Source organism: Aethalodelphis obliquidens, unplaced genomic scaffold (genome assembly GCF_003676395.1).
Source record: "Aethalodelphis obliquidens isolate GAN/ISIS:26980383/991018 unplaced genomic scaffold, ASM367639v1 scaffold43, whole genome shotgun sequence".
NCBI classification, from domain to species: domain Eukaryota; kingdom Metazoa; phylum Chordata; class Mammalia; order Artiodactyla; family Delphinidae; genus Aethalodelphis; species Aethalodelphis obliquidens.
This window is the reverse complement of record NW_020837987.1, coordinates 8,999,569-9,018,450: the sequence shown is the minus strand read 5'-3', so window position 1 is coordinate 9,018,450 and position 18,882 is coordinate 8,999,569. Positions and strand designations below refer to the sequence as shown.

The following is an 18,882-nucleotide window of genomic DNA, read 5'->3' as shown; positions in this document are numbered from 1 at the left end:
TGCAACGGGAGAGGCCACAACAGTGAGAGGCCCGCGTACCGCGAAAAAAAAAAAAACAAAATTTTGGCAGGATTGCCACATGGGTGAGGGTGTGTGTTTCTTTTTTTTTTTTTTCAGTACGCGGGCCTCTCACTGTTGTGGCCTCTCCCGTTGCGGAGCACAGGCTCCGGACACGCAGGCTCAGCGGCCATGGCTCACGGGCCTAGCCGCGCCGCGGTATGTGGGATCTTCCCGGACCGGGGCATGAACCCGTGTCCCCTGCATCGGCAGGCGGACGCTCAACCACTGCGCCTCCAGGGAAGCCCTGTGTGTTTCTTATTGCACATGATTCCAGGTTGTCTCTGCGCTGGTATGCTGCATTTGATCCCTAAGTTAAGTTGGTCATAGTCAGAATACAGGCGCTAGATGCCCTGGTAACAGCCAGGTCATGGTGGGGGAGGGCGAGGGGGGCACAGAGCAAATGTAGCCTTTGCCACTGTGAAGTCACCCCCTGCAACCATGGGACATAACTTCCTCTCTCCAAGACTCAATTTGCCCACTTGTGAAATAGAATTAATAATAACTCCTAGCCCATTCTCTGCTTTATTTCTCACCATCTAACATATTATCTATTTTACTTTCTTATCTTATTATTTGCCTTTTCCTAGTGACTGTCTGAATGCTGAGGGCAGGGATTCATATCTGTTTTGTCCCTTTCAGTGTGCCCAGCACCTGACGTATAATAAGTCATCAATAAGAATTTGGCGAATGGGACTTCCCTGGTGGTTCAGTGGTTAAGACTCCGTGCTTCCACTGCAGGGGGCAAGGGTTTGATCCCTGGTCAGGGAAGTTCTGCATGCCGCACCAAAAAAAAAAAAACAACTCACTTAGCGAGTGAATGAAGTAAAGGGTACAGGTTAGTGCCCTGCACGTGGGAAGGGTTTCATACATTGTTGGCTGTTATACCATCTGGGCTGGGCACACTGTAGACACCCTGGGATGATCATTGAAGTGATCACATGTTGGTTGCAGGAGGGGAAAGGACATCTGATGTACCCAGTCCCTTTGTCTTTACCTTGCAGGAGACCAACCGCTGACTGGGGCCTACTCAGTGACCCTGGATGGACGAGGGCCCTCGAGGGTCATCTCCAAACACGACCTGGGCCACTTCATGCTGCGCTGCCTCACCACTGATGAGTACAACGGGCACAGCACCTACCCCTCCCATCAGTACGACTAGGGCTCTGGCCCCGTCCAGGAGGACAGCATCCCAGGAAATAGAGAACAAAGGAAGGGAGCAATAAATCTTGAGCCAAGAGCTTCAAGTTATTTTAGAGCACCCACCTCTGTGACTCTTCCTCTCTCTGGCTCTATCTGAGTGTCTCTGTCTGCCTCTGTGTGAGATTTTCAAGGTATTCATTCATTCATTTCCTCGCTTGGTCCTGTGCTGGGGACCCAGTGGTGGCTGTGAGGACCCAGTGGTGACCCTGCCTTCACAGATCTCACAGTCCAGTGGGGAAGACAGCCCTGCCTCTGTCAGTGACAACACAGAGTGGCCAGGACTCTGATAGAGGAAGTACAGAGGGCTGAGGGACCCCGCTTGAGGAGTGAACAGGGTTCTATGGAAGAGGGTATGTCCCACCTGAAACCTCGATTGGTGAGAATGAGCCAGGAGAAGGTTCTAAGGAATGATAGCAATCTAGGCAGAAGATACCACATGAGCAAAGGCCAGGAGGCTGGAGAGCACATAGCCCCTTTGAAGAACTAAAATCTATCCCCTACAGTTAATAACACTTTGCTCAGAGGAGAGAAGCAATCAGCCCCCAGAGGCTGTTCGAAGGACGCTAAACTGTCCAGGGTCATTGTAGAAAGTTTAAGCTTTAGTCTAAGGTGTTATGCAAGGAGTGGAGCAGGGGAGAGGTGGGGAGGGGACAGTCAGGTTTGTGTTTTGTAAAGCTTCCCTTGGCTACTGTGTGAAGGTGGGTCAGAGGATGAAAGAGTGGAGGCTGGGAACCCAGGGGGTTCCCAGAGGCAGAGAAGGGAGAGTGGGCGGGAGGGAGCCTGAGTGGACAGTTCGTTGGGGAGGGGCAGGGAGGGAGGCATCCAGAAGGAAGCCTAGGGCTATATCCTGGAGATGGGGTTTTACGGGGGCCACCCTGAGAAGGAAACCCTGGAGGAGCAAGTCTGAGAGGGGGAAGGGGAAGAATTGCCCCTTCCTTATCATGTCCCTCTTTGGAATTTACCTTTGTTCCCTAGAAACACCTTTCCCAGGCCTGAGCAAGCCAGTGCTCTCTCCCCTCCATACCCCCCCGCCCCCCCCAAATCCATTCCAATCATGTACTGCTTCTGCAAACAGCTGGATGACTTGGTTAACACATTCCAACCGCTGAGAACTGGTCTGAGGAGCCTTAAACCTTCCTTCCCAGGGGTGGCCTGGAGAAAACTGCCTCCTCTGCCCCTTGGTGACAACTTGTTGTGGAGGTGAGGCAATGCTGGTTCAGGCTTTCAGGGCACTAGCACTGTTTTATTTCTTCCCTCTTTATTTCTTTCTTTCACATTGTCTGGGCATTTAACAAACTTTCACTGAGTGCTTGCTTTGTGTCCAACCCTGTGCTAGGTGATGCTGTGGACCAAGCAGTGGGTGACTGAGATAACCTTGATCCATATCCTCAGGAGGCCCACAGTCCAGAGACAGCCCAGGGCCAAGATGGGGGAGGCAGGGGCAGAGGAGTCAAGGCCAAGAGAGAGGAAGCACAGGACACCATGGGAGTCCAGAATGGGTCCTAACTCATCCTGGAGGCTCAGGGAGGGCTTCTGAGAGGAGGAATCCTTTGAGATTAGTTCTGATGAGAATTCTGGGTTCTGGGAATTGAGGGTGTATTTTCAGGATGGGGAAGCAAATTTAAAGATCCAGAGGCCTTTTATTTTTCTCATTTTTGAGAACTTATGTACCTGAGATTGTTGTAAACACTGGGGATAAGGCAAGAAGGAAAACAGAATCTCTTGTGTTCATGATGGTGGAGAGCACTTGAAGCCATTTTAGAAAACCTGAAAGTCAATCGGTGTGGCAGGATTGCTGGGATCAAGGAGGAGTGTGTATCAGGCCAGACCTGAAGGGCTTTGAGGCAAAAATATGAATTTGGACTTTGTCCCCAGGACAGTGGGGAGCCATGAACCAGTTTCCAGCAGCAGGGGTTGCCATCCTGAGAGAGGAAGGATGGGGCGTCAGGAGGACGTATGAGACACCACCAGAGGACACGCTGCGGAAAAGTCCTTATAAGAAGAAGGCCGCGGGGTAAAGTGTGGGGGGCAGAAGGACAGGGGCGGTGAAGGGGCGGGGTTGCGATCGCCCAGGCAACATAGGCCACGCCAAACTATTGGCTGGTCTTCAATGCGTCATCCTCCTCCGCCCCGCAGCGTCCGCCCTCGGAACCCAGGGGGCGCGGCCTCAGCGAGAGGCTCAGACCCGCCCGTCCGGAAGACGAGTGGGAGTGGGGAGTGCGAGCCACTCTTACTCCGCGACGTGGTCCAAGCTGGTATAAAGAGATCGTACAGAGCAATAATGACGATCTCCGAGCAAGGATAGTAACTGAGTTGAAAGAAACAGCGTTGATATCCCCTCCACTCTAGAGACGTGGCCCCGCCTCCCAGCGAGTTGCAATCCTTTAAATGGTCCGCGGAGCAAGGGAGGGGAGGACCGGTGGGGCGTCTCCCGGCGACGGCCTGGGGGCCCCGCCCAACTAATCCGGGCCTGGCGGCGAGCAGCACTCCAGCCAATCGTGGCTCGCGGCTTGGCTCCCGGGCTGAGCTGGGTGGGCCTGAGGCCAGACTGAGAGTCCCCGGGGAGGTGAGCGAGGGCCCTACCCAGCACTGGAGGGTCGCAAAGCTGCGGGCGTTCCCGGAGGTGGTCATTGCGAACCTGGTAGCGGAGGTGAGGTGTGGCTGCCTGGCTTGGGATCAGCCTTGGGTTGGGAGAGGGGGAGGCGCGCCTCCGAGAGTTGCGGAGGCGGGATACTGGCGGGAGTAGGGGGCACAGATTAAGGGGAGGGTTAGGGACCGGAGTTTCGAGATCCTGGACGGAAGGCGAAGTTTTGGGGGCAGGATCTTCAAGTGAAGGGAGTTTGAAGCTGGGACATGGGGTGTTTGGAGAAGCAAGAAAACTAGAGAAGGAACTTTTGGGGTAGGAAATCTGAAGATTAGGACAATTCGGGCCTCCGGGACGGGTTGAATTCGGGGTTCTAGTGTTCAGGAAAAGGTGTGAGGGGTTGGGCTGGGATCCCAGGCATTTGGAGAAGCGCGAGAACTAGGGGCAAGGACTCTTGGTCTCCAAGACGCCGTGTCGGAGAGGGGGTGCTGGGGAGAGTTCCCTGTCAGGTATTGGAGCCAGAGGGGGAGACTGGAGGTGAAGTCGAGAAGCGTTTGAAAGACGGGAGAACAGGGGAAGTTGACGGGGGAAGGTCTCAAAATTGAGATACCTAGTGTCCCGAACGGAGTGCGTCCTAGAGCACTTGTAAATCTTTTAGAATTGTGTTGGGGTCTGGGTCTCTGGACCCGAGGGCAGTTTGAGGGGAAAATCCAGGACCTTCTGCGGTCCGAAGAAAAGCAGTTTCACAGCCCGAGTCTGGAGTGGGGGAGGGGTGTTCCGGGCTTGGAGCTCAGACCCTCCGCCCTGGAGGCGGTGGAGGGCGGGGCTCGGCAGGCGCCCGGCCGCTGGACGTCCGGGTTCCATTCCCCCACGTACTGCGGGCCCCTCTGCGCATGCCTTGGGGGAGGGCGGGGAAGGTTAGTCCCTGCGGCGTGCGGAGCCCTCCGGGAATTGTAGTGCGTGCTCAACGTCAGTGCGTGTACCTGGTGGCTATTGGCCCACATTTCCCAGAAGCCTCTGGGCCAAATTGGGGCGTGTCTGAATGTTGAAAGGAGACTCCGTAGAGGGGTGGGGCCTGTAGAGGGCCGACGTCTGGTTGGATGGGCCGATAGGGGCGGGGCTTGGCTTGAGTCGAGTTCTAGCAAGTTTTCCTGCGGGGCGAGCCCTGGGATAATCTGAAGGCACCCGCGAGGGCCTGAGGGAGGCTCCTTCACTGTCATTGGGCGCGCTCCCAAGTCAGTTAGCGAGAGGGCACGGACAGAGAAACATCTTCCCTGTGAAAGAAGAGTGTCCATAGATAGGTGCCCTTACAGGGCTCCAGGTGGTTGGAATATAGTAGGCACTCAACATATCGAATGAATAAATGGCAACTAACTCTTGTTCATTAAGTGTGTAATGTCACATTACTTCCCGAGATCACACAGCTGAGCAGTGTGAAAGGAAGAATTCAAACCCAGGATTTTCTGCTTTGAGGCCAGGTCTCTGTACTCAACCCCTGTCTTGTGTATGTCACATTTGAAGAAGGGTATTGTGGAAAGAACAGCTTTAAGATTTAGGGGGACTTGAGTTAGTATCCTCATCTTGCAGATGAGGAAGTTGAGTCTCAAGGCGGTAAATTCACTATTTGAGCCCACATGGGCAAGTAAGTGGGATTCAAACCCAGCTGTTTAAGTCCAGATCTTGTTTTCTTTCTTTTTTCTTTTTTAATGTGGATTTTTTTTTTTTTTTTTTTTTTTTTTTTTTTTTTTTTTTTTTTTTTTTGCGGTACGCGGGCCTCTCACTGCTGTGGCCTCTCCCGTTGCGGAGCACAGGCTACGGACGCGCAGGCTCAGCGGCCATGGCTCACGGGCCCAGCCGCGCCGCGGCATGTGGGATCTTCCCGGACCGGGGCACGAACCCGTGTCCCCTGCATCGGCAGGCGGACTCTCAACCACTCCGCCACCAGGGAAGTCCTATGTGGATCATTTTTAAAGTCCTTACTGAATTTGTTACAATATTGCTTCTGTTTTATGGTTTTCTTTTTTTATTTTCTTTTTTTTTGGCCGCGAGGCATGTGGGGTCTTAGCTCCCCAACCAGGGACCAAACCTGCACGCCCTGCATTGGAAGGCGAAGTCTTAACTACTGGACCGCCAGGGAAGCCCTCCAGATCTTGTTTTCTTTTCTTTTCTTTTTTTAAATTATTTATTTTTGGCTGCGTTGAGTCTTCGTTGCTGTGCGCCGGCTTTCTCTAGTTGTGACAAGCGGGGGCTACTCTTCGTTGTGGTACATGTTTCTCATTGCTGTGGCTTCTCTTGTTGCGGAGCACAGGCTCCGGGCCCATGGGCTTCATTAGCTGTGGCACGCAGGCTCAGTAGTTGTGACGCACGGGCTTAGTTGCTCCACGGCATGTGGGATCTTCCTGGACCAGGGCTCGAACCCGTGTCCCCTGCATTGGCAGGTGGATTCTTAACCACTGTGCCACGAGGGAAGTTCCAGATCTTGTTTTCTTAATCATATACATTTACTCTCCTCCTTAGCCTTGTGGGATTCATGCTCTCTCCATTTTATAGATGCAGAAACTGAAGTTTGGATCATTACAAATCAACAGCAACCGTACAGGAGATTCAGGGTTTGAACTAGCCTGGTGTGTCTAACTTGCCCCTCTTCTCTCCACAGGGCATCATGGTAGGAGGCTTGAAGAGGAAACACTCAGATCTGGAGGAGGAAGAGGAGGATGAGAAGTGGGACTGGGGTCCAGCAGGCCTGCGGAGCTACCAGCAAGCCCTGCTCCGTATCTCCCTAGACAAAGTCCAGCGAAGCCTGGGCCCCCGAGCACCCAGCCTTCGCAGGCATGTCCTCATCCACAACACCCTCCAGCAGCTCCAAGCTGCGCTTTGCCTGACTCCTGCACCTGCCCTGCCCCCAGAGCCCCTCTTCCTGGGCGAGGAGGACTTCTCCCTGTCGGCCACCATCGGCTCTATTCTCAGGGAGCTGGAGACCTCCATGGATGAGACCGAGCCCCCTCAGAATCCAGTGGCTCCCCCAGGCCCTCAGAATGAAGTGCTGCCCCAGCCCGATCCAGTCTTCTTAGAAGCTCTGAGCTCCCGGTACCTGGGGGACTCTGGCCTGGATGACTTCTTCCTGGACATTGACACATCTGCAGTGGAGAAGGAGCCTTCACTGGCCCCACCAGAGCCTCCTCACAACCTTTTCTGTGCCCCAGGGTCCTGGGAGTGGAATGAACTAGATCACATCATGGAAATCATTCTGGGATCCTAAAACTTTGATGGGGGGGGCTTCCTCATCGCAGCCTTGGTGGGCTGAATCCCTGGATGCAACTGTGTGTGTGTGTGTGTGTGTGTGTGTGTGTGTGTTTTGATGGGGGCCCTAAGCAGTGGCTGTGGCCTCCTCCCATTTCAGGGTTCCAAATTGTCTCGCATGTATGTGTGTGTCTGGTTATCGCAACCTTCTGTGAAGGTGGGTCTTCCTGAATTAATTTATCTGTTCCAAATGCCTTAATGAGACTCTGTTTCTGCGAGTCTGGTTTCCCACTTCCACATTTCTTCTGCCTTTCCCTCCAGTTCCTACTCCCCTTGTGTCCACTGGGGCCTCAGGGAAGATAGTTTGGGCCTGTCAAAGGATGACAGGGATGTGCGCCTGATTGCTATGGAAACCCAGCCTCTGCCTCTTGCACCTCCAGGTAGTGGGAGGGGCAGGCCTCCTCCCCACAGGCTGAACCCCACCTCCTTCACAGGACCGCAATCCAAGCAGCCTCCTGATTCATGACCAGGCCGGACCACGTGCAATAGGGTGGAAACCAAACTGCTCCATGCCACATTATTTAAAAGAAAGGCGGGTTTTGTGGTGGTTTTTTGTTTCTGTTTTTGTTTTTTGATTGTTTGTAATGATTTTTTTTTTTTTTTTTTAAATAAAAGTACTTTGGAAGGAGTGGTGTTGCCTAAAGTTTCTAAACTTCAGTGGGTCAGTGGGAGGGACCTGGTAATTTCCCTAGACTCCTGTACCCCTTCCCTGTCAAAGGTGGGGCAGGTATATTATTAAGCATAACATTTATTGAACGCTTTTTAAGAGCACTGTTCTACCTACTTTATTTGAATTAAGTCATCTAATCCTCATGATTATACAGAAATAGGAGGAGCTTGAGATTCAGAGAGGCCAAGTCACTTCTCAGGGTCACACAGCCAGGAAGACTGAGGACCAAGGAGCTAGAACTCAAATTCAGTCTACCTCCAGAGCCTTCTTAACAATTGTATTTGTTGCTTCTTTGTAGATTTAGATTCCCCAGACACATGGGTGGACACAGGAGAGAGAAACTGGGTCACATGAATTACATGTCAAATGATAGAGCCCTCTGGCACGTAAAAGTCAGCCCTTTCATTGTATGAAATGTGCTGCTGAGGCCCAGAGGAGAAAGAAAATGCCCAAAGACCCCCAGTACTAACAGCAGATCTTTCTAGAGAACTGTTGGCTAGGAAGCAGAGTAAAGTTAATGGTTCTAATGATTTATTTAGGAGGGGCAAGCCCAGACTGGTGAGAGTGAAGGGAAAAAACGGGAGGCCAGGGAAGATGTGTTGAGATACACTGCTGCAGGGACTTCCCTGGCGGTCCAGTGGTTAAGACTCCATGCTTCCAATGCAAGGGGTGCAGCCAAAAAAAAGATATATTGGCTAGGCCTCCACAAAGACCTTTGAAGACCTGGCAGCAGGTAAGGTTACACAGCACTTAGGGACTTTTCTAGAAGGGTTGCAAGGAGAAACCGCACCTGGGTGTAACACAAAGGGAATGGAGGGGGATTTTGCCTTTGTTTTCTGCCTCAGAGCCAGATTCTCACCCTGAGAGGGCCATTGCATCTAAGTCTGAAAACAGCTGGGTAACTAACAGGTGGGTGCCAAGCCGGAGAAAGAGGAGGTGGTCAAGGGATCTCAAGAAGGTACATGGGGTCCACATTGAGATGTGGATGCCCAGTGGATCGTGTCTAACTCCTAGTTAAAACTTTCGGTGACTTCTCACACTCAGAATAAAATCCCAACCCCTGCAAGGCCTCTCTTGCTTCTAACTTCGCCAGTTTAATCTCCCATTCTCCCCTCCCTCACGCAACTCCTGTCGGCCCCAGGGCTTTTGCACTTGCTGTTGACAGCGCAGAGGATACTTCCTCCATAGTTTCACCAGTCTAAATGTCCCCTTCTCAGAGGGGTCTTCCCTGCCCTTCCTAGTTCAACATGACCAGGTGCACCCCCAACCCAGCCCACTTCCCATTGTTTGATTTTCTTAGTAGCCCCTATCCAATCTCAAGTTATTTATGACCTCTTTATGCTTAGGCTCCTGGTCTGTTGGAGAAATCTCTCAGAGAGAGGGGTCATGCTGTAGTGCATAGAACTATGCTCGGCACAGACAAGCACTCAAATTGTTGTTGTTGTTGAGAAGGCGAACTCCCAACTTTGCAATGGCCAAGCCTCCTTCCCACCTCCCTCAACTCATCTCCCCCACACCATTCTCTGCTGTTCTTCAAACACACCATGTCCCACCCTCAAGACCTGGAGTAACACCTACCTCACTGAGCGATCATGCCAAGTGTGTAAGAGGGCGTCTGATGCACACCAAGTATTCCAATAATTGCTCAAGTTTACTGAGTGCCTACTGTGGACCTGGCACTCTTCCAGGCACTTGAACAAAGCAGAGTTCCCGCTCTCATAAAGCATCATAGTGGGAGACAGCTGAGTGTTTACTGAAATGAACAGTAAAATGTAGTCTGTCTAGTCTGTCCAGGGGTGATAACTGCTGTGGAGAAAGAGCAGGAGAGTGATGGGGGTGTTGCTATTTAGATGGGATGGCAAGAGAAGGCCTCACTGACAGGATGACATTTGAGAAAGACCTGAAGGAGGTGAGAAGGGAGCCATGTGAATCTGTGGGGAAACAATCCTTGTGGCAGGAACACAGTGCAAAGGCCCTGTGGTCAGAGCATGAGTGGAGTGTTTGAAGGACCATTTGGAGGTCTGTGTGGCTGGAGTAGAGAGAACAAGGGGGAGAGTACTAGGAGATGAGATGAGAAAGAGTTGAGGGGGGCAAATCATTAGAGTCTTGTGGGAGTCCCGTAGGGAGCATTTGAGCTTTACCCTGAACCCTGAGTGAGATGGAAGGCATGCGATGGCATTGAGCAGTGGAGGAAGGAGATCTGACTCACTTTTACATGGACTCTCTTTGCCCTAAAGATACAGGAGTGAAGAGGAATCATGGAGCTTGTTAGGACCACAGTGAGTCCAGAATGGGGAGCACCCCAACTTTCCAGATCATCACACTGAGGCGCAGAGAGGCCCAGCTCCAGTCGTCAAGAAGCTGGCAAGGTAAGTGGAAAGGCTGGCCCTGCAGAGGGAAACGGGTCCCTGAGGGCAGAGTCCGCGTTCCGCAAGCTGCCCTCCCCGCCGGCCCCGCGGTGGGGGATGGGCCTCGATCCCTCCCACCTGCCCACTCTCCGCCCCGAGCTGGATGCCCGGGAGCCCCGCCGGCGCCTCCTCTCTCCCCAGGGGCCAGGTGGGGCGGCCGGCGGGGGGCGGGGCGCTCCCCCGAACCCCCCTCCCTCCTCCCCAGCTGGCGGAGGCTCCGCCCCAGGGCTGCCTGGCCAGTGGCTTCGCTTCTGGTTTCATTTCCCAAGGCCCGGGCTCTCTCCTTTTCCCTTCCCCCAGCCCTTTGAATTCCTGGCTCCTTTTCCACTTTCTGGTCTCAGCTCCAATGTCACCTCCTCTGGGAGACTCTCCCGGACCACCCTGGCTACAGGCACCGCTCTCCCGGCCTCTCTATTACCCCGTCCTATTTGTATTCTCCAAGTCACTGAACAGAAGCAGAAAGTATCTTCCTCATTTATTCATCTTCCAGGGTCTTCTCAGAATGAAAAACAAAGGTCCAAAGAGTGCTCTCAGCAGCGGTCCCCAACCTTTTTGGCACCAGGGACCGGTTTCGTGGAAGACAATTTTTCCACAGACGTTTGTGTGTGTAGGGATGGTTCAGGCGAGCGATGGGGAGCGATGGGCAGCGGCAGATGAAGCTTCGCCCTCCCGCCACTCACCTCCTGCTGTGCGGCCTGGTCCCTAACAGGCGGGGGACCGGTACCGGTCCGCGGCCTGTAAGTTGGGGACCCCTGCTCTAAAGGGCCTGAAAACTTCTCTGACCTCTTCCCTGGCAGCAGAAACAGCACCTCTCAGCCCAGGGCCTTTGCAGTGGCCCTTTCCTCTGGCTGGAACACTCTTCTTCCACAGCTTTACTACCTCTCCCACTTCATCAAGCCTCCACTCGATGTCACCTCTTCGGAGACCCCTCCGCCACCACCAGCTGCCTGTCCAAACAGCACACCCTTTCATTACTCTCGTCCTGCTCTGCTTTTCCATTTCCCTTGTCACCTTCTAAGATACTAAGTAATTGCTTTATAAGTTTATTATTGTCCACCTCCTCATATCAGGGATTTTTGTTTATAATTTTACTGCCATATATTCAGTGCCTAGAACAGTGCCTGGCACACAATTTATTTGTTTTCATATTTCTTTTTCCACCCCATCCATCCCCTCATCCATAAGAAGAGAGGCTCTGTGAGGCGATTCCAGAGCTGTAGCCCCATTGTCTACAACAGTGCCCACAACATAGTAGATGCTCAATAAACCACACGTTAATCAAACTCAGACTTCTTCCCTTTATGACCTGGAAAGACCCACTTGGAGACTCTGAGTCTCCTTTTTCCCGGGCCAAAAAGATAGGTTGTGAGGGAAATTATGTGAGTTTGCCTAGCAGATTAGCATTTTACTTTTTTTATTATGAAAAATTTCAAGCACAGAGAAATGATAGAAAAAAAAAAGTATGCCTTCTGAGCACTTGAATACCCTCCCACCTAGATTTAATTTTCAACATTTTAAGTTTCCTTTACCTGCAGATGTGTATGTACATTTTTTCTTTTGCTGAACCATTGGAGAGTAAACTGCTGACATTTTGACATTCTACCCCTAATTAATAGCTCAGCAGACATCTCTTAAGAGTAAGGACACTTGCCTACAAACCACAATCCTTTTTCACATCTAAGAGAATTAAGAATTCCCTAATATTATCTAATATTCAGTCTATATTCAAATTTTCCCAGTTTTCTCAAGAAGGTCTTTTGTAGAAGTTTTTACGCCCAAATCAAAACCAGAATCTAATGCAGGTTCACATGCCTATTTGGTTGTAATAAATAAATTATATAGTATCTTTTATTCTGAAACTTCCTCCCCCTCAACCCCACCAATCCCTTCTTGTGATTTCTTGAAATTGAATTTTTGGTAGAACAACCCAGTTGTGCTGTAGATGTCCCATATTCTGTTTTTGTCTGACTGTGTTTGTGTTTAATTTTGTACATGCGAATTCAACTCTTGCAGAAACCCTATGTGGCAGGTACTCTTTAGCTGAGTTTTTTTTTTTTAATCTCCTTGTATAATTAAACTTTCTTTTTTTTATTTGTCTGTGCCCCACAGCATGCAGGATCTTAATTCCCTGACCAGGGCTCGAACCCGTGTCCCCTGCATTGGCAGACGGATTCTTAACCACTGTGCCACCAGGGAAGCCCTAGTTAGCATTTTTGATATCTTACTTTGGTCAGGAGTTTTATTCACAAACAGTTCTTCCCATAGGAAGAGTTAGCAAATGAGCTACTTGAAGAAGGTAAAGTCCCATTGTCGTTTTATCTGACAAGTATTAAACTCCTGCCTACTTGCGCCCCACCCTGAATGTCTCACTTGAACTAAGCACCTATGCTATTACCACAACTATTACTACTGAAAAAAAGGACACGTTACACACCACTCTGAGCATTTTGCAGGAATTGTTTTATTTAATCCTCAAAACAATCCTCTGAGCCAGACGCTATTTCTCTCACTTTAAAAGTGAGGAAACTGAGACCCTCCTAAGGGACTAAAGCACTTGCCCAAAGTCAAATAGCTACTTAGGGAATGGAGCCCAGGGTGGGATTCCAGTGGCATCCCACCCCCACCCTCCCACTCCAGCCTGTAACCACGATTGAATACAACTACCCAGCATTTGCTGATATAGTGCTCTTATAGGTACTACCTTATTTTAATTTTCCTAACTCTCAACAGGTAGGCAAGAAGACCCCCATTTAACAGATTTTGTAGGCTCAGAGACCAAGGTCACACACCGAGTGAGTGTGAGTACGAATTTGAACCCAGGCCTAGCTAGCCTAGAGTGTAGACCCCTGTTGGGGCTGGGTGCGAAAGCAGCTCAGTTACTGGGTTTGGCAGGTGCGTGGGCAGGTGTGAGGGGCCCGCACCTTAGGCGACAAAAGCCCCACCCCGCCACTGTCCCACAGGGAAAAGAGCCACCCTACCTTCCCCCCCAATCCCACGCAGCTGCCCGGACATGCGCCCTGAAGCCAACTTCCTCCCTCATCGAACCTGCCCCCTACAGGCTCCGCCCATCACCGTCTAGGACCAATCCCTGGATGAAGGGCGGGGTTGCCACGGGAGTGGGCGGTAGCTAAGGGGAGTCAGTGGCCTGGAGTCGTGAGCCGGAGTCAGAACTGCGTCTCACAACTCAGGCGCCGGTTGCTGAAGGGGACCGGGCGAGCGATGCTGCCGCCACCGCTTCCTGATTGGCTGCGGGTGGCACCCTCTTCGTTCTGATTGGCAGCTGGTGACCTGGGTATGTAAACGAAGGGAAGAGGCCTGGGAAAGAAGGGGTACTGGCCGCGGGGTCCTTTGGCAGGTTCGATACCCGAGTCCGGCAGGTGCGCGCCAGGGCTGCCCGGGATCGAGACGCACGGGCCTCTCTGTGCCGCCCGCCCCGGCCAGGCCGGGTGAATCACGCCGCAGCCCGGGAAGGGGGCGGAGGCGCCGGCTCCCTGGCTCCGGCTGCGTGACTCACCCGCCCCCGCCGCCGCCGCTTCTGGAGGAGTAGCTTCCACTGCCTTCCGGAAGCGAGCGGAGGCCGAGAGGGCAGAACAGCTCTCCGGGGATCCAGGCACGCTATGTCCCGGGTGGCAAGCAGGAAAGACCGCGTCCCGCGGGGCAGCGTAAAGGGTCCCGGGGTATGGGGAACCGGAATACCCGGGGGAAAGCCGGCCTAGTTCCGCTAGGGGGCGCCGGGACTGGGGAGGCGGAGTCGGGGGTGGGGGCTGAATTCCTGCGGTTCCGGATGCTCGGGTCCGCTGGGAAGGAGGCGAGGACCCAGTTTTGAGTAGTGTGAGGGGTCACTCTTAAAGTTCTGCTGGTCAAGGATCTGGGTACTGTACCCTGCAGGCTGCCTGGCTTAAAAAAGCAGGTTGGCTCAGGGGCACCCACCCCGGGGAAAGTGTGGGTCCTCAAACTTCTCTCCGTGAACCCCGTGCCCATCAGGATTTTCCGGCAGGCTGTGTTCACTCTGTCTCCCAAATAAATCCTGAATCGACCAACTTCCTTCCATGTCCACTACCGCCTTATACTCCCAAGTCATCATCTTTGCCGACCCCAAAGAGTGCAGTAGCCTTCGAATGGATCTCAGGGCCACCCTCCCCGCCGCCCCCCCGCTCCTCTCCATCCCCCTACCCCTTCCTCTTAGCAGCCAAGGGGATCTTCTGGAAACTTAATCAGTCCACAATACCACTGTCCCTGCTCAAAACCATTCAATGACTTCCCACCACACTCATAATAAAAATCGAAGCTCCTTGCCTCTGCCTACTCTTAGAACCCCCCTGCCCCAACCCCCAGCCCCTCTCTCTCTGTGCACTGACCACAGAGTCTTTTTTCAGTTCAAACTCATCCAGCCTCTAGGTCTTTCTTTGCCTTTGTTGTTCTTTATTCCCAGAATGCCTTCCCCCTGGTTCTTCCATGGCTGATTCCTTCTCATACTTGAGGGCTCATTTCAGTTGTCACCTCCTCAGGGGAGCCTTCCTTGACCACTCTTCAGAACCTTTTAGTATCTTCCTAGCACCATCTGTACATTTCCTGTATTTGTCTATTTATTTATTGTCTGATACTATTAGTAGACAATAAATGTTTGATTAAACCATGTGAAACAATTGCTTTTGTGGGTAAAAAAAAAGGTTGAATATTGGACATTTCACATGGTTCATCGAAGAAATAAATATTAATAGTTATTATTAATAGTACTTATTCACAGGAGTAATTGCTATGTACCAGGCACTGTTCTAAGTGCTTTTTGTATCTCATTTATTGCTTAAAACAATTATAGGAAATAGATACAATTATCATTCATGTCTTAAAGTTTCCCTAAGAAAGCCTAGGCTCAGAGAGGTTAAGTGATTTGCCCAAGATCACACGGACAGCAGTGGTCCGAACTTCACATTGGCTTTCCATAACTGAGTGACTCTTCCCTCCCCACAGATGATGCTGAGCAAGGGCCTGAAGCGAAAGCGGGAGGAGGAGGAGGAGGAGGGGAAAGAAGCCCTGGCAGTTGACACCTGGTGGCTGGATCCTGGCCACCCAGCAGTGGCACAGGCACCCCCAGCCGTGGCCTCCAGTTCCCTCTTTGACCTTTCGGTGCTCAAGCTCCACCACAGCCTGCGGCAGAGTGAACCAGACCTGCGGCACCTGGTGCTGGTAGTGAACACACTGCGGCGAATTCAGGCGTCCATGGCACCCACAGCTGCCCTGCCACCTGTGCCCAGCCCGCCTACAGCCCCAGGCATAGCTGACAACCTGCTGGCCAGCTCTGATGCCGCCCTCTCAGCCTCCATGGCCAGCCTTCTGGAGGACCTCAGCCATATTGAGGGCCTGAGCCAGGCTCCCCAGCCCCTGGTAGATGAGGGGCCACCAGGCCGCCCCACTGGGGGAGCCCCACCCAGCTTGGGTGCCTTGGACCTGCTCGGTCCAGCCACTGGATGTCTGCTGGACGATGGGCTTGAGGGCCTGTTTGAGGACATTGACACATCCATGTATGACAGTGAACTTTGGGCACCAGCCTCTGAGGGCCACAAATCCAGCCCTGAGGATGGGCCAGGCAAGGAGGAAGCTCCAGAGCTGGATGAGGCCGAACTGGACTACCTCATGGACGTGCTGGTGGGCACACAGGCACTGGAGCGGCCATCAGGGCCAGGGCGCTGACTCCCCCAGAGCTGGGATGTTGATCTGGTGTCCAAACTGAGCCTGGTGGCTGGACCAACTCTCCTTTGAAAGACACAGCTGGCTTCCCTAGAGAGGGGCTTTGGAGAGAAAGAATCCAGTCCTGGGCAACTTCACCTCCGTCCTCTGGTCTCTGGCTGATGGGGGTAGTCTGGAATTGGCCCTTGTGATGAAATGACAGGGCCTGGTGGCTGGAATGTGATTGGACCAGGCCCACTGCTGAGTTCCTGGAGGCACAGCTTGGTATACTCGTTCCCTGAGGTGGGAAAAGACCCCAACCAGTTTTTTTGAAATTAAAGCCAGTCGTGGGAAGTCTCAAGTCTGTGTATTGCTTTATTTCTGGGCTAAGGCGAGGGTGATAAAATAACCTCTAACATTTATTGAGCCGTGGACACCCAGCACAGTTCTAAGCACTTGACATGTGTTAACTGATTTAATTCTCATAACAAGATGGGCATGTTATTAGCCCCATTTTATAGTTGAGAAAACTGAGGCTCCCAGAAGTCATCACTTGAGGAGATAGGTTTCAAAGCTTACTGCTTTTTGTTCTGAGAAGCAGACCAGTTAGGTCTGGTAACTGGCCCTCTGTTAAACTCCTGGGATATACTCAGCCAGGTCTCCCTGATGTGGCTGTGTGTATACATGGCGGTGGAGGAGGAGCCCCGGGCCACTATTTAAAAATGAAATCTAGTCCTTGCCTGGAGTCCACCTGTGTGTCTTGGGGGCTGGGGTGGGGGCAGATGGGAGCTTTCAGAATGAGGCAGAAATAAAAGCACAGAGCTAAAGGCTGGATGGATCCTGTCCTTGGAGCGCTGACTGAGAGCCAGCTCTCCAAAAAACACTGAAAGAAAGGGACCCGCCAGCAAGTTTTAAATAAAATCCACTCTGGGTCTCAAGTCTCTCTTTGGGCAAGGGATAAGGCAGCTTGGAAGCTGATTCCGAAATAAAGTCACCAAGTGTGGTGGCTTGACAGAACGGCAGGCAATCCTGCTTTCCTTCTAGCTGGGGCCACCTGCCTGACAGCCTGTGTGATAGGGTTGGCCTGAGCGCCGGGTGTCTGCGCCGCCCCCGCCGTCCAGCCGCATTCCGGGCCCCGCTGGGAGGGGCCCGCACACTCAGAGGCCTGGCACGGGACCCAGGCAGCGTCCTTCCTGGCGGCCGTGGGGGCAGGGCAGCGCCCGGGGTACGGAACGGGGGGAGGGGCACGATGAAAGCTGCATCTGGGGAGGGTGGAGGTGGGTTGGGGGGAGGGGCAGAGGGTCGGACGGTGACCTGAGGGGCTGGCTGCACTTCGAATGCGGGAAGCCCCGGCTAAGGGGCACTAAAATCGTGGGGCTCGGGTGCCTCCACTCTGGCCGGAAGCTTCAGGGAGGCTGAAGCTGGGGTGGAAACGGGGGGGGTTGGGAAGGGAGGGGGGACAGGGGAGGGAGAGAGGCAGGCTGCTTCGGCCGGCCACTCGGGCCTGGAAGGGGCGGGCAGAGTGGAGCTTCCTGGAGGAGCGGAGGAAGTCGTGCCCATTTTTGGAAGTGGATGGGATGGCCCCGGGTGGGGAGTGGAAATGACCCAAAGGGAGCTGGTGCCCAGGCTGAGGATCCTCCGGGTGCCTGACTCCAACACCTGGTGACTCCAGCCCCTGGGCAATGGGACTCAAACTCGGTTTTAACCCAGACCCAGACCTTGGGAGTTTAGGCTGAGCGCAGCAATGCCCCCTGGTGCCCAGTCTGGGGGTCTGTCCTGCCACTGCCTTAGATTCCCTGGAGACCTGACCAGTGGTCAAGGAGTCCCCAGTGTGGGGTCAGCAATGCGTTCTGTTTACAACACCCTGAGGACCTATTTCTGATGTGTCTGGGTGCCAAGCTGGGGGATGATCTGTAATACCTACTTCTATTTTTTTTTTTTTTGGCTGCGTGTTGGGTCTTCCTTGCGGCGCATAGGCTTTCTCTAGTTGCGGCGAACGGGGGAGGGGGCTACTCGTCATCGGGGTGCGCAGGCTTCTCATCGCGGTGGCTTCTCTTGTTGCGGAGCACAGGCTCTAGGCACATGGGCTTCAGTAGTTGTGGCACTGCGGGCTCAGTTGTTGTGGCTTGAGGGCTCTAGAGCGCAGGCTCGGTAGTGGTGGCACACGGGCTTAGTTGTTCTGTGGCATGTGGGATCTTCCCGGACCAGGGCTCTATCCTGTGTCCCCTGCATTGGCAGGCAGATTCTTAACTACTTGCGCCACCAGGGAAGTCCCTGTGATACCTATTGATGCAGGCAGCCTACCCATCTGTCAACGATGGTCCCATCTGCCGCTGTGCCTGTTTGGCAAGCGTTGCTCCCCTCTCGGCAGAGTCTCTGTGTACAGTTTCTCCGGTTGTGCACTGCACATAGGCTCCGTATTTATCTCACACACCATGCATTTACATATTTATTAAGGCAGTTTCTCAGCAGATGGAGGTCAAGTGCCTTGGGGAAGGGGTGTGCCTTTTGCACAAAAGCAGCATATGGGCTAGATCAGCCCTGGTCCCATCTCCCTGGTGCCCTCGGTTTATGACAGCTTGTGCCTGAAGACCTGCCCTACTCTCCCCATGTCTGACCCCTGGACGATTGTGCAGCTCCCTGGCTCTGGTGTGCCCCTCCGCCCTCAGGCTCAACCCCAGGAGGCCACGCTACCTCGGCCAGCAGATTCCAGGGCCCACACCATTCCTAATGGAGCCACCAGCCCTGGAGCTGGGGCTGCTTTTCACAGAGCCTCTGTGTGCTCCCACCACGACACTCCCCAGGCCAGCTCCCCTCCATGGGCATTCACAGGGACCCCCATCACACACATATACTTCTTTCCTCCAGCACCTGGGAGAGCTGTCCTTGGTCTCCTTCTCCCTCCCCTCCTCCCCTTCCCTCATTCAGCAAAAATTTATGGGTACCTACCCTACTGTGTGCCTGGCCCTATATAAAAGGCAGATCCGACCACA

The 18,882-nt window shown here is 53.1% G+C and overlaps 3 protein-coding genes across 6 annotated transcripts in view; all 3 read left to right on the top strand.

Annotated features, from left to right (window-relative positions):
• Positions 1-1,322, top strand: part of BLVRB (biliverdin reductase B) — an 18,462-nt gene extending 17,140 nt beyond the window's left edge. Inside the window, exon 5 of the mRNA XM_027079569.1 lies at positions 1,062-1,322. Within this exon, the coding sequence (XP_026935370.1) occupies positions 1,062-1,219 (158 nt within the window). The 3' untranslated portion in view covers positions 1,220-1,322. The remainder of the gene's footprint in view (positions 1-1,061) is intronic.
• A 120-nt stretch (positions 1,323-1,442) lies between these two features.
• On the top strand, positions 1,443-7,771 carry SERTAD3 (SERTA domain containing 3). Of its 3 annotated transcripts, none has more exons than XM_027079570.1 (2): positions 1,443-3,274; positions 6,501-7,661. In XM_027079570.1, exon 2 carries the CDS (start codon positions 6,507-6,509, stop codon positions 7,101-7,103), a length of 597 nt encoding a protein of 198 aa, XP_026935371.1. In that variant the 5' UTR covers positions 1,443-3,274; positions 6,501-6,506; the 3' UTR covers positions 7,104-7,661. The 3 variants fall into 3 exon arrangements, with proteins under 3 accessions (XP_026935371.1, XP_026935373.1, XP_026935372.1); XM_027079572.1 differs by lacking the exon at positions 1,443-3,274 and adding an exon at positions 3,753-3,910 and having other exon boundaries at positions 6,501-7,771; XM_027079571.1 differs by lacking the exon at positions 1,443-3,274 and adding an exon at positions 3,772-3,826.
• A 5,609-nt stretch (positions 7,772-13,380) lies between these two features.
• SERTAD1 (SERTA domain containing 1) lies at positions 13,381-16,250 on the top strand. Of its 2 annotated transcripts, none has more exons than XM_027079568.1 (2): positions 13,381-13,514; positions 15,194-16,250. In XM_027079568.1, the coding sequence occupies exon 2, from the start codon at positions 15,194-15,196 to the stop codon at positions 15,911-15,913; it is 720 nt and encodes a 239-aa protein (XP_026935369.1). In that variant the 5' UTR covers positions 13,381-13,514; the 3' UTR covers positions 15,914-16,250. The 2 variants fall into 2 exon arrangements, with proteins under 2 accessions (XP_026935369.1, XP_026935368.1); XM_027079567.1 differs by lacking the exon at positions 13,381-13,514 and adding an exon at positions 13,558-13,899.
• Positions 16,251-18,882: the final 2,632 nt, after the last annotated feature.